This window comes from Halichoerus grypus, chromosome 5 (assembly GCF_964656455.1).
Source record: "Halichoerus grypus chromosome 5, mHalGry1.hap1.1, whole genome shotgun sequence".
NCBI lineage: Eukaryota > Metazoa > Chordata > Mammalia > Carnivora > Phocidae > Halichoerus > Halichoerus grypus.
In genome coordinates this window covers 75,165,254-75,183,077 of record NC_135716.1, presented here as the reverse complement: position 1 = coordinate 75,183,077, position 17,824 = coordinate 75,165,254, and the positions used below count along the sequence as shown (strand labels likewise).

The following is a 17,824-nucleotide window of genomic DNA, read 5'->3' as shown; positions in this document are numbered from 1 at the left end:
ATGTTCAACACCAAGCAAGAATGCAATTTACAGATATACGGGATTTAAAGAGGCAAACTGCTATCATTCTCTGCTTTTCTGGAGAGAAAAGGCACAGATTGTATACTTACTATTGCCAGGCTCCTGCTATCTCACTGAATCCTTACCTAATCTTGAAGTGAGTTAAGTATTACTAACCATCTTTCACAGACGGAGAAATTCACTCTAAGAGTTCAGGCCACTCTCCCAACAACCTAACGCCGAATTCACACCTACATCTTATCCACTCCAAAGCCTACACTCTTTCTAATACACCATACTGAAAGGAAAATCAGAAAAGAGCTATACTACTGTACTTCTCAAATTTCCGTAAAAAGTAAATAATCAACTAGAGAACTTCCAAATCAGGTCAAAAAAAAGAAAAACAAAAAGAAAAAAACCTTAAGAACCTCAGTCTGGCTCCATAGTACTTTGGGACTTTATGAGCTTTTTATATTGTAAACCTTCTTCATGGTGACTTCATGAAGTCACTGCATGAAGACAAGCATTTTTTTTGGAGATTTTATTTATATGAGAGAGAGAGCACGCATGCATGAGCAGTGGGGAGGGGCAGAGGGAGAAGCAGTGTTCTCGCTAAGCAGGGAAGCCCGATGCTCAATCCCAAAACCTGGGGATCATGACCTGAGCTGAAGGCAGCCACTTAACCAACTGAGCCACCCAGGGGCCCCTAAAGACAAGCATTTAAACACAATACAAAATCCTGAGAAAAAGTGTCTTTTCTTATTCATTCTTCCATTTGCTCAGTAACTAACACATGGCCTGTTACATAATTGGTCTTTAGTAAACATCTGACAGATGAATAGATAATCCATGAAAGAGACAGGGAGAGTAGATGGGAGAAGGAAAGGGATAAGGAGACAGAGGGAGGATCTCAAAGGCAGGATTCAATTAATATCAACTAACACCTCTCTTCTATGATATAGCAATATTAGAGATACCTGCTTCCAATGACCCTTTTATTTTACAATAATAATGATCTAAAATGAAAACCAACGAGAGGGAAGAGGAACTAGGCAGGAGCAAAATACTAAGCAGGGTTTGTGGGAAGCTCAGATACCAAAAGTGACCATATATATTATATTTAAGGCAGCTTATACTGAGCTTTAGATTAAATCTCAGCCCATTACTAGTAACTGATTTCTTACTAGAAACTCACAGAACTTACTATATTATCTAAATAATACTTATTAGAAAATGTAGGTTTATTGGGGCACCCGGGTGGCTCAGTGGGTTAAGCATCTGCCTTTGGCTCAGGTCACGTTCTCAGGGTCCTGGAATCAAGCCTGACATTGGGCTCCCTGCTCAGTGGGGAGTCTGCTTCTCCCTCTCCCTCTGCCCCTCCCTCCGCTCATGCTCGCTCTCTCTCTAAAATAAATAAAATCTTTTTTAAAAAGTGTAAATTTATGAAAACTGAAGGAAAAAAGTTGAAAGTGTAGAGATCTATTCTTTCAAACAACAGAAGGGCTATAAAATAAGACCCTAACTGTTACAGCAGCTCTCTCTCCCACACCTATACCTTACCTTAAAAAAACAAGTTACCTTATTATCAAATTATTGGAAGAAATAATTTTTGGTAAATATTTACAATCATCAACATTTAGAACAATAAACATTTTAACTTAAAAAATATAACACACAAAAAAGGCTAAGTAGATATAAACTGAAAAATACTATTAACTTGCAAGTTAATTACTTAAACAACTGTTGAAAGTCATACAAAGAAAAAAAAATAATAATGATCCAAGTCATCTTTCTAGGATAATCTAATTGCAAAGACATTGAGCTGAGGGTAACCAACTTTCCAAGCAATTTAGCAATTACCAAATATATCTCATTTTCTAAAGAGAGTTTTCATGACAAGTTAGGAACAGTTTCCAATTTAGACAAAAGTCCATGCACTAACAGAAAAGAGGGACTCTCTCCTTGTAGTCTTGCTTTCCACATTAAGTTTTGTTAAGAGGATTATTTTAATAAAATTCTAACATATCAGTAACCTTAAGATACTCATGAAAACTAGAGTAGGAGACTCTCGGGTAAGTTCATTCTCAATGCAGAAGTAGTTGCAAACAGATATTCTATCATAGAATTTTATTATCATGCTTTAAAATATGGGAACCAAACAAAGCAGCCAAAAATTTAAAAAGGAATTTAACTCAGTCAATAAAGAAACCAATAAAAATATCAGTAAATTCAATACCACTACCCTATTCTTTCCTACTCAGTCACAGATATGTATACTTATTGAGGGCCTACTATGTGCCAAGTATTCATTTAGCCCACATTTATTTTTTCAAAGGGCAATATCATATGAGCATAAAGCCCAATGAGAGACTTAAGATAGTTGATATTACTCTCACCAGACATATAAACAAACCTGAAGCATGGAGAGGCTAAGCCAACTTGCCAAAGGCACAGAAGCCAGCCCAAGAACCCAATGAAAATGACCTTCACTGTGCATGCTGGGCACACACACTACCACCAACCTCAGTGCACACTCTTTGTAGAAATTGACACCAAGCATGATCTGCCCAAATTGTGAAGAGATGATAATACAGACTCCCTCTTAACCATTCAGGTTTTCAGTGCCCACTACAATTCATCCAGAGTTGATACCCAATGTAGAAAGAGAACAAAGATCATAAATTACAGGTATTAAAGTATCAATAGGCTTCCATATCTAGGAGTGAGACTATATTTAATTTTCATACTTTTTCTTAATATTCTTCCACAGTATCTTTTTTTAACCATAAGACCATATTATTTTCATAAACAGGAAAAAGATCAAATTTTTTTTCCATTTTCTTAATGACAGGTGCTTAATTTGGAACAGGAAGTTTTAATAAAATAAAGGCTCCTGTAACTACCACAGGACAGAAAGGAAGAGAAACAAGGGAGAAACTCAAAACAAAGACAAATCAAATAGGAGCTTTAAGCCTTCAGAAAATAAATACACTGAGTTGAAAAGATATAATCTGTTGTTTGGGTGTTGAGTTTGAGAAGTTCTTCATACCCAAACAACAAATAATCAAGTCAAAAAATGGGCAGAAGAAATGAACAGACACTTCTCCAAAGAAGACATACAAATGGCTAACAGACACATGAAAAAATGTTCATCATCATTAGCCATCAGGGAAATCCAAATCAAAACCACATTGAGATACCACCTTACACCAGTTAGAATGGCAAAAATAGACAGGGAAAGAAACAACAAATGTTGGAGAGATTGTGGAGAAAGGGGAACTCTCTTACACTGTTGGTGGGAATGCAAGTTGGTACAACCACTTTGGAAAACAGTGTGGAGGTGCCTCACAAAATGAAAAATAGAGCTACTCTATGACCCAGCAATTGCACTCCCGGGTATTTACCCCAAAGACACAGATGTAGTGAAAAGAAGGGCCATATGCACCCCAATGTTCATAGCAGCAATGTCCGCAATAGCCAAACTGTGGAAAGAGCCGAGATGCCCTTCAACAGATGAGTGGATAAAGAAGATTTGGTCCATATACAATGGAATATTACTCAGCCATCAGAAAGGATGAATACCCAACTTTTACATCAACACCAATGGGACTAGAGAAGATTATGCAAAGTGAAATAAGTCAAGCAGAGAAAGTCAATTATCACATGGTTTCACTTATTTGTGGAACATAAGGAATTGCATGGAGGACACTACGAGAAGGAAGGGAAAAATGAAGGGGGGGAATCGGAGGGAGAGATGAACCATGAGAGACTATAGACTCTGAGAAACAAACCGGGTTTTAGAGGGGAGGGGGGTGGGGGGATGGGTTAGCCCAGTGATGGGTATTAAGAAGGGCACGTACTGCATGGAGCACTGGGTGTTATACGAAAATAATGGATCATGGATCACCACATCAAAAACTAATGATGTACTGTATGGTGACTAACATAATAAAATTTTTAAAAATAATAATAAATAAATAAATAAATAAAAGATATAATCCATATTCAATCATAATGAATAGAGTTTAAAAATGCAATCAGCTCTGCCTCATGTCCATCACAGTAGGCACAGCATACAATAAAGTAGCACGAGCAGATGTGACAGAGCCTTGTTCAGACGCACTGGGCTTCGGTGCGTAATGCCCCAGAGTATGAATACACCTTAGGGTGACTCAGTGACAGCATGGCTGAAGGATTTGTGTTGGCGCACCAGTTCAATGCCCAGAAGGGTAATACAGATCAGCAAAGCAAAGCTCCGTTTCACAGAGCATGTCTGTTCCTTCAGAAAGCAAATGGCCACAAATTAGGATTGTATCTTCAAGCACCAGACTTATGTGCTCCATTTACTCCCTTAAGCAGGGGGCAATAATCAATCTACAAGAACAAATTACTGACAATTCCAGAAGTCAGCATCTTTATTTGTTAACATTTATCAACCTCTCTCCACCTTTGTACTAAAACACTCCTAGGCATCCTTCCAAAATCTCTTGGAGCCTTGTCTCCGCAGCTTCTCCTTAAGCCCGCATTCTTACCCTCCACCTCTTTTATATTATTTTTCCCCTTGTACATTACTTAATGCTCCATTGAAGTGACATTATTTACTTACATATTCTGTCTTCACTAAACTACAAGACTTTCAGTGTCAAGCTGTATCTCAGTCATTTGTGTTCCCTACCGATTAGCATAATGGCTGGAATATAAAAGGGACTCAAAACTTGGTTTTTGTGAATTAAACGAGCTCTAGCACTGAAAGGAGACTGTTGGGAGATCCTAATTCTAGAATTGTTCATCTTTACTAAATAAATAAGAATATGGATAATGAGGGGAGCATGGGTGGCTCAGTTGGTTAAGCGACTGCCTTCGGCTCAGGTCATGATCTCAGGGTGCTGGGATCAAGCCCCGCATCAGGCTCCCTGCTCAGCGGGAAGCCTGCTTCTCCCTCTCCCACTCCCCCTGCTTGTGTTCCCTCTCTTGCTGTCTCTCTCTCTGTCAAATAAATAAATAAAAAATCTTAAAAAACAAAAAAAAGAATATGGATAATGAAACACTCAAGTAGAAAAAAAAGTACATTCAACTTAGCTACTAAAATACTTCAGGGTAGAGTCTCATTAATACAATCTACTCTGATTATTACCTTATCTGGACTAAACTGAAATTTACCTTGACAATTCAGAGACAGTTTGCTAGAAGACCTAATGCCAGAGCCAATATGGTGAGGCAAAGGAGGTACCTCATTTACCTGTTTCTTAAGAGTAAACTTCTCAAGGGCCACAGAACAATTTCTACATGAAAAAGAATGTATTTTCAAGTAAGGAATCTGAATTCCTTTCTCACAGGACCTATGGTTCTCCTTTTCATGGTTTCCCTCCTTTTTAATGCCACTCTTAAGATTCCTGAGAAAATGCACCAAGACAAGAAACAAAGAAGATGACTAACTGAGGAATCAATCTACAAGTCTTGGTTTCCTCATCTATAAAATAAAAATAATGGTAGAACCTATTGGATGATCATGAAGATTAAATAAGGCAATGCATGAAAATCATTCAATAAATTACAACAGTTATTATTCTCAGCATCAAAGACAGGTTAGCATGATGGTTAAGAGCATGAGTCATACTGCCTGAGACTGAATTCCTGCTCTGCCACTTCCTAGCTATTTTGGCAAATCACTTAACCTCTTGTGGCCTAATGCCCATTACATGGAGTTCTTGGGAGATTAAATGAGTAACACATTTAAAGCAATTAGAACAGTGCCTGACACTGAATAAGCTCTCAATAAACATTAGGTATTAATACTGTTAACTACAGGGGCGCCTGGGTGGCTCAGTCGTTAAGCGTCTGCCTTCGGCTCAGGTCATGATCCCAGAGTCCTGGGATCGAGTCCCACATCGGGCTCCCTGCTCAGCGGGGAGCCTGCTTCTCCCTCTCCCACTCCCCCTGCTTGTGTTCCTGCTCTCGCTGTCTCTCTCTCTGTCAAATAAATAAATAAAATCTTTAAAAAAAAAATAAATAAATAAAAAAAAATAAAAAAATAAAAAAATAAAAAATACTATTAACTACAAACATCTAGAAAAGAGTTCCTACACACCAAATTTTAAAATTTTAAAGGTGACAAATGCTATGAGTAAGCAATTTATAGGTAGAATAGAAATAGCTGATAAAGATATTAAACAATGCTCAGCTTCATCCATTATTAAAAGAATAAAAATTTAAAATAATGATTTCACTTTTCAGCTCATCTTTTGCAACAATTAAAGAAATGCAAGTGGCAGGAAAGGAAAGCATGTACTTTCAACATGTAGCTGATGGAAATGTAAACTTGCACATTTATGAAAGGTGATTTGATGTTACCTATCAAAACTGTAAAAGTTTATTACTTGATTCAGCAATTCCACCTATAGAACTATATCCCAACAGAAATATTCATCAAAGTGGGCAGACATTTAGAAAAAACTGGAAACATCCCACATGCCCATCAATAGGACACTGGTTAAAGAAACCACTTCACATCAACACAGTAGAATACAGACATTTAAAAAATTACTGAAGACCCACATATATGAAAACGAACACATACTCATTATAGATTGTTAAGAATAAAGTTATGGAACAGTATTTATAACATGATGTCATTTTATTTTTAAATACAAAACAAAATTACATACCTATTTGTATATTTATCTCTATGTGCTTAGAAAAATCTGAAAGATGTTAGTGACTATGTTTGGCAAATGCGAGGTCTATGCTATTTAAATTTTTGCAATACATCTATACTACTTTTTAGTTTTGATTTGCTGTTGTTTATTTAAAGAAAGCATAAGAGTAAATAATAGTTAAAAGCAGACTGTGAAGCCAATAACGTGGATTTGTATGTCTACCAGCAATATGCCTTCTCTGTCTCAGTATCCCCATTCATAAAATGAGAAGACCAATACTAATACTAATGATACCAATACACTAACAATAACAACAATAATTACCATGTTATAGGGCAGTGGTAAGCATTAAATGAATTAACAAATGGAAAGCCTTACAACAATGCATAGCACAGAATAAGCACTCTCTGAACTGCCCATTATTATTACTCTTGGGTAGCATCCTTAAAAGACCCTAGGTCAGTTCCATCCACGTCGTTGCAAATGGCAAGATTTCATTCCTTTTGATGGCTGCATAATATTCCATTGTATATATATACCACATCTCCTTTATCCATTCATCTGTCGATGGACACCTTGGTTCTTTCCATAGTTTGGCTATTGTGGGCTGGCTATTGTGGGCACTGCTGCTATAAACATTGGGGTGCAGGTGCCCCTTCGGATCACTACATTTGTATCTTTGGGGTAAATACCCAGTAGTGCAATTGCTGGGTCATAGGGTAGCTCTATTTTCAACTTTTTGAGGAACCTCCATACTGTTTTCCGGAGTGACTGCACCAGCTTGCATTCCCACCAACAGTGTAGGAGGGTTCCCCTTTCTCCGCATCCTCGCCAACAACTGTCGTTTCCTGACTTGTTAATTTTAGCCATTCTGACTGGTGTTGAGGTGGTATCTCATTGAGGTTTTGATATGAGGAATTCTTAATCTCAGGAAACAAACTGAGAGTTGCTGGAGTGGTGGGGGGTGGGAAGGATGGGGTGGCTGGGTGATAGACATTGGGGAGGGTATGTGCTATGGTGAGAGCTGTGAATTGTGTAAGATGTTGAATCACAGACCTGTACCTCTGAAACAAATAATACATTATATGTTAAAGAAAAAAAGAAGAAGATAGCAGGAAGGGAAAAATGAAGGGGGGGGGAATCGGAGGGGGAGATGAACCATGAGAGACTATGGACTCTGAGAAACAAACTGAGGGTTCTAGAGGGGAGGGGCTTGAGGGAATGGGTTAGCCTGGTGATAGGTATTAAAGAGGGCATGTATTGAATGGAGCAGTGGGTGTTATACGCAAACAATGAATCATGGAACACTACATCAAAAACTAACGGTGATTAACATAACATAATAAAATTTTTTTTAAAAAAAGTGAAAAGACAAAAAAAAAAAAGACACTAGGTCAGCCAAGTCATCCCTCAGAAGCCCAATTAAATCCTAAGGTAACCAACAAAATGATCAACACACAACTGCTACAGCAAATACACTGGGTCTGGGCAACCGATTAACAATACTTTATTTCTGTGTTACAGCTGCCTGGCAGCCAGAAGACCTAGGATTCTGATTCTAACTCTTGTCCTCAACTCCCTCATCTGTTCAAGGGAGGAAGCTGACTTAAATATCACCCAAATTCTAATATCCTAATAGGACAACTTTACTAAACAAAATGATTATAGATCTTTGGAGTTGCCCCAGAAATACACTGCACATCAGCAGATCCAGAATCTGAAATACAACTCTATACTAAAACAAGGGCCCCTTAAGAGAAAAACTTCCCTAAAAGTGTCTTGGAACACAATGCAACAAAAAGGGATTTCCTCTACGTGAACATCATACAATTACATCTCCTATAAGTCTATAACTCATATATTTTACCCACTTAAATGGTTTTTCCCCAAACCCACTCCCCCATGCCACAATACAAATTAGTGAGATTTTACTCTATGTTCACCAAGGCCCAGTAGTTTCATATCTACATGGAGAACAAGCAATTTTTTCCCACCTGCTAAAAGCTCCCAAATATACTTCACAGGAATGCCTTACACACACGCGCGCGCGTGCACGTACATACACCATTAAAAAAACACCACAAAACACTTACACGGAATGCAGCAAGAATGATTCTTGTCACTTTCTCTTTGACAGATTCTTGAAGGATATCGGACAGGACAGGAATGATATTATAGCGTCGCAGGTGTTCACACATTTGAGGACTGAATGCCAGGAGCCATATTGAAAAAATCATTTGATACTGGAGTTGAAAGCCACACTTGTTACTCAAAACTCCCATGATGCTGAAAAGGAACACACATTAAGAAAACATTTACTATAACAGTGCAATAAGAAAAAATAATTACTTATTCTCTTTTTGCACTAATGGAACAAGTCTCTCTGAATTATGTCCTCAGTTTCTTTTCTGCCAGAAATAACAAGGTAGGCCCCTACTTACAGAGGGCCATTTCCAGCACAGCCTCACTTAAGTCTCTCTCCAAAAGTCACAGGACTTCAGCATTCAGCAGCACCTGCTGCCGAAAAGCAATGAGAAAGGAAACACAGACTTGCAATACGGCTGAAGAAATGGTAAGACAGACATAAAGAAGCTAAAATCAAAAGGACTTGGTAACACAAATAGATGTACAGCGTGATGAAGTCAGAAGGTATATCAAGATTTTTGTGTCTGGATAACCAAGAGGATCATTTATACCTTTAAAGATATTTAGGAACCTCACACAGAGAAAAGGGGATGAATTTGGAAAAAACCCATCATGAGTCTGAATTGGACACAGCCAATCTTTAACTTTGGGGGTTAAAACCTCAGAAGCTTCTAGGTGAACCTCCCACTTTACTGATACGGAAACTGGGAAAGCCATATGGAAACGAAAGAGGTTACGTCAAGTAAGAAGACTAAGGAAATATCCCTGGGGAATGCCTACATTCAAACAAAAAAGAAGATAAACCACTAAAAAATGACCAGAGGCGTTAGGGGTAACTCAAAACACAACACAAAGAGTGAACCGTAATGTAAATATGGACCTTAGTTAATAAGAATATATCAATATTGGCTCATCAAGTGAAAGAAAGGTACCATACTAATGTAAGACGTTAATACAGGAAAACCATGGGACAAGTATATATGGGAATTCTGACTTCTGATTTTTCTGTAAACATAAAACTGCTCTTTAAAAAGTCTATTGGGGCACCTGGGTGGCTCAGTTGGTTAAGCGACTGCCTTCGGCTCAGGTCATGATCCTGGAGTCCCAGGATCGAGTCCCGCATCGGGCTCCCTGCTCGGCAGGGAGTCTGCTTCTCCCTCTGACCCTCCTCCCTCTCATGCTCTCTGTCTCTCATTCTCTCTCTCTCAAATAAATAAAATCTTTAAAAAAATAAAAAAATAAAAAATAAAAAAAAAAAAAAAAGTCTATTAATAGAGCTACCCTACAACCCAGCAATTGCACTACTGGGTATTAACCCCAAAGGTACAAATGTAGTGATCCAAAGGGGCACCTGCACCCCAATGTTTATAGCAGCAATGTCCACAATAGCCAAATTATGAAAAGAGCTCAGATGTCCAACAACAGATGAATGGATAAAGAAAATGTGAGTGTATATACACACACACACACACACACACACACACACACACAATAGAATATTATACAGCCATCAAAAAATGAAATCTTGCCATTTGCAACAACGTGGATGGAACTAGAGGGTATTATGCCATGCAAAATAAGTCAATCGGAGAAAGACAATTACTATATGATCTCACCGAGATGTGGAATTTAAGAAACAAGGCAGAGGATCATAGGGGAAGAAAGGAAAAAATGAAACAACATGAAACCAGAGAGGGATACAAACCATAAGAGACTCCTAATCTTAGAAAACAAACTGAAGGTTGCTGCAGGGGAGGGGGGTGGGGGGATGGGGTAACTGGGTGATGGACATCGGGGAGCGTATGTGCCATGGTGAGCGCTGTGTATTGTGTAAGACTGATGAATCACAGACCTGTAGCCCTGAAACAAATAATACATTATATGTCAATAAAACTAATTTTTAGGGGCGCCTGGGTGGCTCAGTCATTAAACGTCTGCCTTTGGCTCAGGTCATGATCCCAGAGTCCTGGGATCGAGCACCGCATCGGGCTCCCTGCTCAGCGGGAAGCCTGCTTCTCCCTCTCCCGCTCCCCCTGCTTGTGTTCTCTCTTTCGCTGTCTCTGTCAAATAAATAAAATCTTTAAAAAAAAAAACAATTTTTAAAAATAATAAAAAAGTCTATTAATAAAAATAAATAAGATTTTTTAAATCCAATTTTATAATCTACAACTACTAATTTAGTGGAAGGCTTATATTTGTGCCATTTCTCCATTTTTGTGATTTGTATACAGTTATAGATTTGCTGAACTGCCCTTCATTTTCTCATGCTTGATTTCTCCCTTACCTCTTTTCTACTTGGGGTTGTTATTTAAGACTTGCTTTTATTTAATATTGATGTCAGTGTTTCAAAAACTGTAAAATCAAGTCATTCTATGCTATTAATACCCTAGTACCTGGTTTCCTTTTGCTCTCTGATTGCTCCACTTACTGAGGTAAGCCTTCTACACTCCGTTTTGTGACGCCGTGGCTGAGACTTTAAGCCACAGTTCTGCTCTGCCAGCCAGCTCTGCCAGCAGGAGAGGCCAGAGGCTGACTGCCAAGATGAAGGAAGAAGAGGCTTTGTCCTGTCGGCTTCCTGCCCCTGTGAGTATCACTCCAGCAACAGTCCTTCACCTCCACAGCAGCGACTGGGCTTTGCCGTGGCAGCGGCTGAATTCAGTCTGCAACGTGCTGACCGAGCAGCCTCCCTGCACACGTTCGGAGAGAGCAGCACCAGCCATCTGGGTCCCTGACCTACAAGGCCCTTCCTCTGAGCTCAGGAACACAACCCCTGGATTAAATCTCAGTTGAATACACATTCCTTGAAGCGTGTAAACGTTCGTAATTCCAATCTCTTACCTTTGCTCCCCAACTTCAGGGGAAGTGTCTCCACCTGCTACCTCTCTTGACACTTGGGAGTTTTGTTTTCAGAAACCCAGTTAACAGTTCTTTATATTAAATGATGTCTGTTAACAAATCTGTAAATGTCCAGAAGGGTTATACAGAGCGCTGGACCGATATGCTATTGCTGAAACCAAGACAGAAAGATTTCAAAGGAAGTAGCAGTCAACAATGATGAACACTGCAGAGAAATCTCAGAGCGTTCAAAATTTGTCTACAATATATATGATTCTGTTGAAAAAATAAGGAAGTCTTCTATATCCAAATATTAACTACAAGAAAAACTCTAATAAAGTTCCTATTTAACAGAAAAAGGAAGGGTTTCCCCTAGAGGCAGGAACCCTAACTCTGAAGACAGTGGAGCATGAAAACATGCTAAGGGGTTACAAAGGACACAAAGGCCCAAGATAAACCTAAATATAGCAATTTAACAAATATTTATTGAAGATCTATATGGCAGGTACACTGCAAGGCACGGGGGACTTGTGGCGGGCAAATGGTGGGCAAAAACAGACACTGCCCATGTTCTCAAGGAACTCAGAATGCAGCGCAGTGGGAGGGAAGGATTCTCAAAGGAAGTGACCCTTGAGCTGAGACCTGAAGAATGAGTCAGTATCAAGCCCCATTTAAGTGTCTGCTATCCTTCTCAAACTGATGAGTTTAGTGTTATTTTTAATCATTGAAAAAGTTACTAAATGATGCTATAGAATCCTGAGTGCTACCTTTGTTAGCTATTTAATACTTTCCAACTAGATTATAATTTTTTTAAAGGAAAAGGACCATACGCTTCTTTGTATTCCCTATAATATATAGTACAACATTATGCAGAGAGCTCAAAAAATACAAATTGTCAAATCCAAAATTAGAAGGCTAAGGTTCATGAGCCAAAATAATTATTTAGTGTTCTATTTTGTTTTTAATTAAGGTTTTAAAAAAAATCGAGCCAATGAAGGGCATAGGGAGACAAAACAGCTGATTTACTGGCTGACTGACACACTTCTAGCTAACTGCTGCTCTTCAAACCCATGAGCACCTTGCACCTCATCACACAACGTCACCCAAAAATGTAATGTTTTGATGCTTAAGATAAATCTTACCTTTCATTTACATACTACTTTCATTATATACTACTTCATACCTTCAAAATACTTCAATGCCAATTGAATCTGTGGAGGCAATTATCCCAGAAAAGCTTCCTTTGCTTCAGTATTTAATGAATCAATGCTATCAGACTTTCTAGTGAAGTCAATATGCAAGACAATGCGAAGTATATTTTTGGTCTTACATAGGATATAAACATTCAGAAATAGTATTGTATCATTCACATAAAAGGCCTTTTCTTAAGATTTTATTTATTTATTTAGAAAGAAAGAGAGAGAAAGCACAAGTGGGAGGGGAGGGGAAGAGGGAGAAGAAGAGAGAGGATCTCAAGCAGACTCCCCGCTTGATCCCAGGACCCTGAGATCACAACCTAAGCTGAAATCAAGAGTCAGACGCTCATGCGACTGAGCCACCTAGGTGCCCCCACATAACAGACTTTTTAACAAAAAAAAAATTATATAGCTAAAAATGTTCTCGAGTTTTTAAAATAGCAGTTTTATTCTCTTCAAAAAGGCTATACTTGAGTTTCTTCCTCCTCACATAATTCCTGCTTGTGAGTTGAGGAATACCAAAAAGAAAGAAACAAAGGATATTTTCAATCCTAAACAAAAGAAATGTACACGTTTTGTTTCTTCAAAAATGAAAAGATTAAATGAGTTTTTTGATTGTGATACTATCAACAAGTTAACATACTATATCTTTATTTATACCTGCTCTCAATCTAAAGGTCTCTATTTTTTTATTACTGTTAATCTAATTAGCAGTCATTAGTATATCGAAACGTATAGGTTGAACACGGAGTATTCTAAACTATATTTGTCCCTGCTCTTGTTGCTAAATTGAACAGTTAATACTGCTTCCTGTCCTCCAAAATACTAAGTGCCAGTAACTAGAAGAGCCGCATTTGGTTAACTTCAGTATACCTTAGGGTCCACTGGACCAAATTTTAGTATTTGAGTTTATTTTTTGAGCAATTCTATTTGTAGAAATTGCTGATTCATGACTTTTATTCTCTTTTCCAGATCTTCCAAAGAACAAAAAGGAAATTTTTTTGTGTGTGTAATAGAATGAAATTCAATTTATTTTGCAAGTACTACACAGGTCTATTGGATCCGCTCATAAACCTAAGACATATTATGGAATTTCAGTGATTTTATATTACCCATAATTTGAAGAATTATACCAATTTATTATCTGAGATATTATTTCATCATTATACATTCTTTTTTTTTTTTTTTAAAGATTTTATTTATTTATTTGAGAGAGAGAGAATGAGAGAGAGCACATGAGAGGGGGGAGGGTCAGAGGGAGAAGCAGACTCCCTGCCGAGCAGGGAGCCCGATGCGGGACTCGATCCAGGGACTCCAGGATCATGACCTGAGCCGAAGGCAGTCGCTTAACCAACTGAGCCACCCAGGCGCCCTCATCATTATACATTCATTATTCCCAACTATGTTAAAAAAATTAAAGGCTAAAATTATAAGAAAACTGGAGAATGATGAAATTGCCTAGGAAGATGATACAATAATGAAATAAATAATTATCCTTTCTTATTGTATTGCCCAAAATATTGCATCATTTTTACAAATTTGCATGTCATCTTTGCTCAGGGGCCATGCTATTTTTCTCTGTATTGTTCCATTTGTAGAATATGTGCTGCCAGGGCGAGCATGGCATCATTATTAAAGAAGGTAAAAAGGCTGGAAACACCATCTCTGTAGTCTACCTTTAGATTTCTGTGCAATAAAAAATTAACATCATAGTCAATCCTGAAACTGCTATTCATAGAAAAGTCTGCCTACAAAGTGACCTTTGGCTGGCTTCTGGGTACCTGAGTGGTAAACAGTTCCCTACACTGATACAAAACTTTCCCTAAATGATAAAGGTGGCTCACTCTTCCTATACTGTATGCTCAAACAATATGCTTCTGTTTATACTGAACATATGCTGTCCTTCTGGAGTCTGGAATTTTCCTGCATGCTAGGCAAAGGGTGCCTACCTGACAAATTTCCAATAAAAACCATGGGTGCAGAGTCTCTAGGGGGATACCTGAGCAGAAAAATCACACAAATGTTGCCACATTTTTGCTGCTGGGGAAAAAGTACGCTGTGTGACCCCCACAGGAGGGATAGAACATAGGAAGCCTAACATGGATTCCTCCAGCTCTATTGTGTCTCTGAAATAAATCCCAGCCATGAGAATGACTACATGCTGAGTCCCTCGAGTCCTTCTGCTAAGTCTCCTGACACTGTGTGAACACTGAAATTCAAAGAATTCAGAACTTTTTATTTTCCATCCATAATGGCAATTACCTGAGGAAGGCATTTCATAATTATGAGATGAATCAGAAGTTGAAAGCAGAGACAGCATTCTGTTCTCTAACAATGATGATGAAATTGGTCATATAAGTGAAATCTCAAACTGTGAGTCTTCAGATGACTATCATAAATGCATTTTGTCAAACTCAAGAATCAGTAAGTGAAAATATATCTCTAAGGACAAAAAAAAGGAAATACAATATTCTCACTTATTTAGTTGTTCAACATGAAAGCCTTCAACACAATATTTTGTAACAAGAACCCAGACTATTCCATTTTGCTAAAAGGACATGTGATGGTTTTCTTTCATCTTTCATGAAGTTTGTGCATCAAAATTCACTTACTACAGAAAGATTTACCATGAAAAAATTCTTTTTTTTTTCTTTGAGAGAGAGGGTGCACACGAGCAGGGGGAGAGGGAGAGGGAGAGAATCTCAAGCAGACTCCCTGCTGAACACAGAGCCTGACACAGGGCTCAATCTCACGACCCTGAAATAATGACCTGAGCCGAAATCAAGAGTCAGACGCTTAACCAACTGAGCCACCCAGGCGCCCTAACCATGAAAAAATTCTTATTAGGATTTCTACTGGTTGTTTTTCACTATTTCTTTATTCATAATTCTATTAATTATACATAAAAGGGCCAAATATATGTTTTCCAAAAGGTCCGTGTGGCAAATTGTCATGGCTATTTTTCCTGACATACTGAAGGTTAAATAAGTATAAAAAGATTGAAATTTTGCATAAAACATATAAGACTACTAATTTACTGAGTCAACAGTAATTGAGTATTTCATTACAATTCTATGCAAGTCCTAAGAAGAGCCATTTGCAGAAGCAACCCAGCTGAGGCAGTTGCATGCAAATACTGGCTGAGGAGATCCCTCTGGCAGGTGTATCCCTACACTGGAGATGGAGGCATCGGTCCAGCAGAGTCCAATGACATAGCATCAGGAGTCTTCAATCGACTCTTCTTGCTAGTTTCTGTATAGGTTCTCCAAAGATAAACAATGTCTTCACTAAACAAAAAGAGTATTTGGTTTAAGAGCAGTGACATCTCTCATTATGAATAAATAAGTTGGCTTTTTGGTTCAACATCCGCAAATCAATCAATGTGATACAATACATTAATAAAAGAAAGAACAAGAACCATATGACCCTCTCAATCGATGCAGAAAAAAAATTTGACAAAGTACAGCATCCTTTCTTGATCAAAACTCTTCAGAGTATAGGGATAGAGGGTACATACCTCAATATCATAAAAGCCATCTATGAAAAGCCCACAGCGAATATCATTCTCAATTGGGAAAAACTGAGAGCTTTCCCCCTAAGGTCAGGAACGCGGCAGGGATGTCCACTATCACCACTGCTATTCAACATAGTATTAGAAGTCCTAGCCACAGCAATCAGACAACAAAAAGAAATCAACGGCATCCAAATCGGCAAAGAAGAAGTCAAACTCTCACTCTTTGCAGATGATATGATACTTTATGTGGAAAACCCAAAGGACTCCACCCCAAAACTGCTAGGACTCATACAGGAATTCAGTAAAGTGGCAGGATATAAAATCAATGCACAAAAATCAGTGGCATTTCTATACACCAACAACAAGACAGAAGAAAGAGAAATTAAGGAGTCGATCCCATTTACAACTGCACCCAAAACCATAAGATACCTAGGAATAAATCTAACCAAAGAGGCAAAGAATCTGTACTCACAAAACTATAAAATACTCATGAAAGAAACTGAGGAAGACACAAAGAAATGGAAAAACGTTCCATGCTCATGGATTGGAAGAACAAATATTGTGAAAATGTCTATGCTACCTAAAGCAATCTACACATTCAATGCAATCCCCATCAAAATACCATCCACTTTCTTCAAAGAAATGGAACAAATAATCCTAAAATTTGTATGGAACCAGAAAAGACCCCAAATAGCCAGAGGAATGATGAAAAAGAAAAGCAAAGCTGGTGGCATCACAATTCTGGACTTCAAGCTCTATTACAAAACTGTAATTAATCATGAAGACAGTATGGTACTGGCACAAAAACAGACACACAGATCAATGGAACAGAATAGAGAGCCCAGAAATGGACCCTCAACTCTATGGTCAACTAATCTTCGACAAAGCAGGAAAGAATGTCCAGTGGAAACAAGACAGTCTTTTCAACAAACGGTGTTGGGAAAATTGGACAGCCACATGCAGAAGAATGAAACTGGACCATTTCCTTACACCACACACAAAAATGACTCCAAATGGTTGAAAGATCTAAATGTGAGACAGGAGTCCATCAAAATCCTAAAGGAGAACACAGGCAGCAACCTCTTCGACCTCAGCCGCAGCAGCTTCTTCCTAGAAACATCGCCAAAGGCAAGGGAAGCAAGGGCAAAAATGAACTATTGGGACTTCAGCAAGATAAGAAGCTTTTGCACAGCAAAAGAAACAGTCAACAAAACCAAAAGACAACTGACAGAATGGGAGAAGATATTTGCAAATGACATATCAGATAAAGGGCTAGTATCCAAAATCTATAAAGAACTTATCAAACTCAACACCCAAAGAACAAATGATCCAATCAAGAAATGGGCAGAAGACAAGAACAGACATTTTTCCAAAGAAGACATCCAGATGGCCAACAGACACATGAAAAAGTGCTCAACATCGCTCGGCATCAGGGAAATCCAAATCAAAACCTCAATGAGATACCGCCTCACACCATG

General features: G+C 38.3%; 1 protein-coding gene and 1 non-coding gene across 5 annotated transcripts in view; both read right to left on the bottom strand.

Moving 5' to 3' along the window:
- Positions 1 to 17,824, bottom strand: part of ATP6V1H (ATPase H+ transporting V1 subunit H) — a 132,284-nt gene that overhangs the window by 69,052 nt on the left and 45,408 nt on the right. For all 4 annotated transcript variants that reach the window (XM_036106237.2, XM_078072386.1, XM_036106223.2 and 1 more), the window contains one exon: positions 8,750 to 8,942. In XM_036106237.2, the coding sequence (XP_035962130.1) occupies positions 8,750 to 8,942 (193 nt within the window). The remainder of the gene's footprint in view (positions 1 to 8,749; positions 8,943 to 17,824) is intronic.
- Positions 14,347 to 14,454, bottom strand: LOC118544524 (U6 spliceosomal RNA). Its single transcript, XR_004921631.1, has one exon. It is a non-coding gene; the product is annotated as a U6 spliceosomal RNA (small nuclear RNA).